Source organism: Brachyistius frenatus, unplaced genomic scaffold (genome assembly GCF_029030835.1).
Source record: "Brachyistius frenatus isolate BFR_SWC_R1_liver_20210118 unplaced genomic scaffold, ASM2903083v1 Contig_8, whole genome shotgun sequence".
Lineage (NCBI taxonomy): Eukaryota > Metazoa > Chordata > Actinopteri > Embiotocidae > Brachyistius > Brachyistius frenatus.
This window is the reverse complement of record NW_027210607.1, coordinates 6,853,538-6,859,537: the sequence shown is the minus strand read 5'-3', so window position 1 is coordinate 6,859,537 and position 6,000 is coordinate 6,853,538. Positions and strand designations below refer to the sequence as shown.

The window sequence follows — 6,000 nt, the reverse complement described above, 5'->3', positions numbered from 1 at the left end:
CGTTTGATACAAGAGAGAGCCTGAGGGCCAGAGAGCGAGCAGGCTGGAGATCACAGGACAGACTAATTGTTTCTGTCTACCCAGAGACACACGACTGATTGCTCTGTTACAGTTGTTCAATTTCACACGTAACTGAGGGGAAATCAGCTTTACTGGCTCTTATTAGAATGAAATAAAACATGAGCTGCCATCATGACAGAAGTAGAAACAAGACGCACAACAAGGTACATCAAAAGCTGACGCATGGCTTCCACCTTCAATTTTATTAGTTGTTTCTGTTATAGTTTAGCAAAGCAAACATCAAAGTATGAAGGCATCATTTCATAGAACTGTAATTCATCTGATCTTTAGTATGGCACCACTGAAAATAATGAATGAATCATACCAATATTTAAAAGAAACCAAAAGCTTTTTTTTTTTTTCAAATCAACTGAGGAAAAAAACAATAGATGTTTAACAACAGGTATTAGCCATTACATGATGTGCTTGAAAATACAAATCATCTGCAAGCAATACACAACCAAGATTTCATACTAGAACCTCCTCCTTAGGTCTGTGATTGTGATTTTTGTCATTTGATATGAAATAAGGCAGATTCCTTCAATACAATTATAGACAATCTGGTAAGGAGACAAGCAAAAGCGAAGAGGACAATAATTCCTGTTTGTGTTGGTGAATTCCAAAGCAATTTTCTGGCATGCACTGAAAATGGCAAATAAAAAAGGAAGGGGGTGGGGGACTAATTGATTTGTTAAAAGACACTCACATCCTCATATTGTGTACATGGGTGTTGATGAACAGTTACCTGGTAAAACGTGTTAAGCTGCAGTTAGATGATGTTCACAGATGAAAAGCCTGGGACTGGCACATCGCCTTACAGGTCTGAATTTAAGGTAATGTGGCTAATGTGACTAAACAACGGCGCTCGAGCTGCAGCCGTGTGTGAGGACTCATGGCAGGGTGTTGTCAGGTATTCCACTGTTTAATGTCACGTCGTGACTGTGGAGGCTGCGTTTGAGACATTAGAAACTAAAGGATGGTTGATGTTAAGCATCACCCAGCCTGGAGTGTCAACATGTAGGGGCTGTGGCTGTTGTCCTCTGACAGCTTCACTGTGCTCTCACAGTGGGTTTATCAAATAAAGAGACTTGAACCTGGTTTATCTCATCGCACCCAGCTGGCAAAATGATGTATGACTCTAAAACACAGTGAGGTATGGCTCATCTTTTTCTGGTTGATATGTTCAAGTCCTATTGTTAGGTTTTGTACATACGTACATTTACATACAGTACATACATACTTGAGGGATGAATAGTTTCTTAATAAAGAGGGTTGGGGGTAGGGTGGGCTGGGGGGTGGGGAGGGGAGGGGGGGCTAAGTAAGGTTGGGAATGTGAGCATCTTGTGAGTTACTGGTTGTCCTGGGCCAGTATCAGAGCCCATACTGACATGGGCCAGGCTGACACTAGTGTGGTTGGCCTTCGCACAGTTTGCTGGCTGTCAGATGAGGTTGATTGTCGTCCCCTCAGCTGGTCATTCTTTCTTCTCAACAGTGTCTGGATAGAAAGCAAATATAGGATGCAAGAATAGCCTCATATTTAAAACACAGTACTGCATCTGAAGCTCCGTTCAGACTCAAGACAACAAGAACACAAAACTGTTTCGATTGTTGCAAGGAAAAGTTACAGCAGTGTGAACCGGCTGTCTCGGCATGACTCAAACCAGCTGACTCAGCACATCAAGTCACCAGTGGGCAGTTTTAGACCGGAAGGCACGATACACAGTGTTTAGTATCATAATCCAAAGTACGCACAAGAACCGCTCACCTCTTTATATTCTACTTTTAGCTCCAAAGTTCACTCAAGCGCACATATACAATGATGCTACCACCGACGGTGTAACTGAGTCTTGAGCTGTCAGGAGCTCATGTACAATTTCAGAGTAGGTCCTTTTATCCATTGGCCATTTCAAATTTCAAGCTGTTCTTTTAACATTAAACCAGCTCTTGTGATAGGTAAATATAACACCTTACCAGCTTGTGCATTTTGGGTTTGGAGTAATAGTCTTTTTTATGCGAGCTTTATTTTCCTTTATTCAAATGTTCCAAAACTGCATGTTTTATTAAAAATAAATATAATTTATTCCGATTACTTACACCTATCTAATTTGGTTGCCTATTTAGAAGTTGCTAAGGAAGAAGGCATGCTGGGAAATGGTCATTTGTTTGTCCAATGAACCTTACTCCCTGTCATTTGTGATATGTCATGTATGGGGGGGCGTTTGTGGCGAGCCCAAGAAAAATAATCACAATTACTGCAGCACATAAGTCTACACAACGAACGAGTGAGAAAGAGAGAAACTGATTCATGTTTGTCTGCAATGTGTTACAAACACAACACCAACATAAAACTCTGATTAGCCTACTTGCATCACAGTGCTACTGAATGGATGCAGCCAAAAAATAAGATCTGCTGTTGTTACAATTATATTTTCAGGATATATGTTAAATTAATATATATTTTTTTTTAAATTGTACCCTAAAAAAATGCATGCACAGTCCGTACAGGATTTACGGCTGCCAGCGTCACATTTTCCAATCATCTGTATAAAAATAGCTGGATGAAACTAACAAATGTCATTTCCGTCACCATTTCCACGATTTGAGGTTTGACTAGCGCTTATTTTTTTTTTTAATGGTGCCATTTTGTTGTGGCCCAGTCTTTGGTTGTGGTTTAATGGCATATGAGAGAAGAATGGTACATTGTTTATTTTGATCATTGGTACCTTCATTGGCAGTCAATTATTTGTATATTTCAGTAATATGCTTTGTATTTCCAAGTTATTATATATGCCATATCTGCCTTGTGTAAGTTTGGTTTACAAAACCGAAAGGACAAACGGAAATCTAATATTCTCTCTTCCCCTTCATAAAATAAATTATTTAACTATGATTAGGCTTAAACTTTAATTTTGGCAAAATGAACAGAAAGAAACAAATCGGTGTATTTGTATGACAGTTAATCCTCATTTAAAATTTCATGACCACAAGAGCTTCACCTGTAGCACCTATCTGTGAATGCCAATAAAAACTACCCAAAGTTTTGTCGACATTCAATCAGTGATGCTCAGGAAATTGTGTGGCAGACAGTTATATAAACAGACACCGAGGCAGATACGTTTTCTCTGTTCTCATTTCCCTGCGAATGACAACATGAATCCTTTGTAAAGATAAAATAACCCACCAACTTGACTGTGTTTATTGGTTTGTTGTATATAATATATATAGATATTTAATGTACTGTATATATACTGTATGTACTGTGCATTTTATATTTTATATTTTTTATTTTATTGCTTTTCTATTATATTATTCTATTCTATTATTATTTTATTCTATTGTTTCTATTATTGCTCCTGTATGTATGCTGCTGTGGCGAAAAAAATTTCCCCTCGGGGATTAATAAAGTATATACCTACCTACCTACCTACCTACCAACTTTGTTCAGAAAACAGGGCAGTCTGTTGTGATTGTCTATTGTCGTATGTTTTGATACGTGTACTCTGGCTAATTTTAACAGTACACTGTGTGCTCACCAACTCCCCTATACACCATCTCACCCTGATCCACACGGTTGTTCGACAACAACCTTTTTTTTTTCCTTCTCTGGCTCTTTGTCGAGCATTGTTTAAGCTCGCTCCTTTCTACACCAACCCGTTTGTCTCTGCCAAGTTATTTCATATGCTGCTAGCCTGTCCTATTTATTCAACCCCGACAATCTGTTCATAGCAGTTGCTTAATGAATTTTTTTCTACCTGGAAACTCTACGATGCCCAAATCTGAATCCCATTTTTTTGGCTCGACATCTCTGTAGCGCCACAAACAGAATTATTGCGGTCATAGAAATTCATAGTACAAATTACATGCTGGTTTATTACCCTAAATCTCAACGGAGACCTGAGAATAACAACAGTGTGGCATCCTTATAAAATATGATTTATTGGCTTGATTATTGCCCCTACACTCTGTTTTGGCAGTATGTTAAAATAATATGCATTGCACATTTGATTTATTAAACGTCTGATAGTTGAGTTTGCAGATAATTCATCACAGTCAATCTCTAAAGACGTGCCGACACGTATATACCAAAATATCAGGGTTATAGTTGCAGACCTGAAACGGGCAGAAAGGATTTACAAATGCATTTGGCCCTGGAAGAGCACGTACAAACTGCCTGCCTGCCTGCCCCTACAGAGACAATGAGATGAAGACAGACTGGGGGGAAGGAAACAGAGACAAGGAGGGTGAAACTGGGTAACACTCAGCTGCACAGCGCTGAGGATTTTCTGAAAGAAGTGCATTTTAATTCAGCAGCTGAGGCCACTAATAAGAATTCACTTATAAATAGAGATGTGTGTGAGAGAAGTGTGAGCCAGTGTGAATGCTTCCTACATGCACTTACCTTTGGACTGAGTTCTGTCAGTTAGAACTGTAACAGGTTCTTCGGAGCTCTCGACATGTTCTTTCATCTCCTCTGGACAAGAGAAGGAGACAGAAGACAAGACGGGGAAAAAGATTGTAAGAGGCAACAAAAATCAAGCAATCAGTTGTTCCTTATCCTGTGCAGAGAATCATCAATTTATGTAAACAACCTATACCTTACAAAGTTTGTTTAATCACGCTGATCATGTTAATTGATACAAAGCATCTAAAAAGAGCTGTCTGGGGGTCAGGATTGAACTTTATGTGAACATCTTACTATCTTACAACACTGACTTCTGATACTGGCTGCTGCCTACCACTGAAAATTAAATGCATTTAATATATAATCAGAACATGTACTGTGATATGTCGAGGGTGAGTTGTAAAAGCAGAAGAGGCGAATAAATGGGAAGAAATGGAGGGAGGGATGTGCGCTGCAGACAGCAGGGAGGTGTCTGTTCGGCAGCAGGATTTCAGTGAAGCGTCACAGCGCTCAGAGCGAGTCGTTCATGGGGAAAAACATGATATCCTCTCACCTCTATTGCTGGTGCCGGTGTCGTTGATCTCAGAGACATCTGTAATGTGGAGCACATATGGACATGTTACTCATAAGTTAATTCATGCAGACACAGTTGATGAAAGGCTTAGGTATTAAGAATATTAAACAATGTGCAAGATTACTCTGCTTGTTGTTTTTTTTTAAAGTGAACTCTTTAGAACAACCTCAAACCAGTCGAGGAATTTAAGATCAACTTCTTACTCATGGCTTCAAATTTCCATTTGTCGTGATGCTGAAAGGGAAACTTGAATTTCTTGATGTTGAAACTTCATGTTGATTTTTTTACAACATGTAAAGCTGTATGAAGATGAACAAGTTTTAACTTCACTCCATATTGCTAGCACCCACAGCGTCCCACTCATTTGCCGGCAAAACCATGACATAAAACGCATCATCAGGCTGATTTCTGACGGCTCCAGGGCTTTTGTTCAAATTATAGTTTGTACTTCTTGGGTTTTTGGATGCCTGCCTCCACAGACAGTCGGATTGAGAGAGAAGCGGCTCCAAAATCAAAAAAGCATGTCCAGGTTGACTACTCAAATTACTACAACCACTGGGAGACCATAGCAGAAAGCAATGCTCCTTTTAGTGTGGAAGCCAAGTATTGGTGTGGAAGACAATAGTGTAATGCTTGAATCAGACATCTTTCGTTTTTATTTATGAATTCATATTTTGATCAATTATTTTTGGTTTCATGGTGATTGAGCAGATGATGGCTAGCTGTATTGGGGGGAAATGATGGGACTGAGTCTTGGTTTACTTCGGCAAACATAGAAAAAGTGTGTTGGATGGGTTATCGGGACAGTCAAACCTCATGTTGGATGTAGAAATGTTTGTTTTGTTTAAAGTGGAATTAATCAGCCACAATGAAGGCATCACAGTTAGCAACTGCTATTTTGTGCTGGGCTGTTAAGCAAGTCAAGTCAGGAAATGGAGCCCTGTTAGGATAGCATAGTTTAAAA

At 39.3% G+C, this 6,000-nt stretch overlaps 1 protein-coding gene across 3 annotated transcripts in view; it reads right to left on the bottom strand.

The window, feature by feature from the left end:
- Positions 1–1,349: 1,349 nt before the first annotated feature.
- The window catches only part of macrod2 (mono-ADP ribosylhydrolase 2), a 396,683-nt gene continuing 392,032 nt past the window's right edge, over positions 1,350–6,000 (bottom strand). For all 3 annotated transcript variants that reach the window (XM_069690138.1, XM_069690137.1, XM_069690139.1), the window contains 3 exons: positions 5,016–5,054; positions 4,460–4,531; positions 1,350–1,555 (listed from right to left, as the gene is read on the bottom strand). In XM_069690138.1, coding sequence (XP_069546239.1) covers positions 1,533–1,555; positions 4,460–4,531; positions 5,016–5,054 — 134 coding nt within the window. In that variant the 3' untranslated portion in view covers positions 1,350–1,532. The remainder of the gene's footprint in view (positions 1,556–4,459; positions 4,532–5,015; positions 5,055–6,000) is intronic.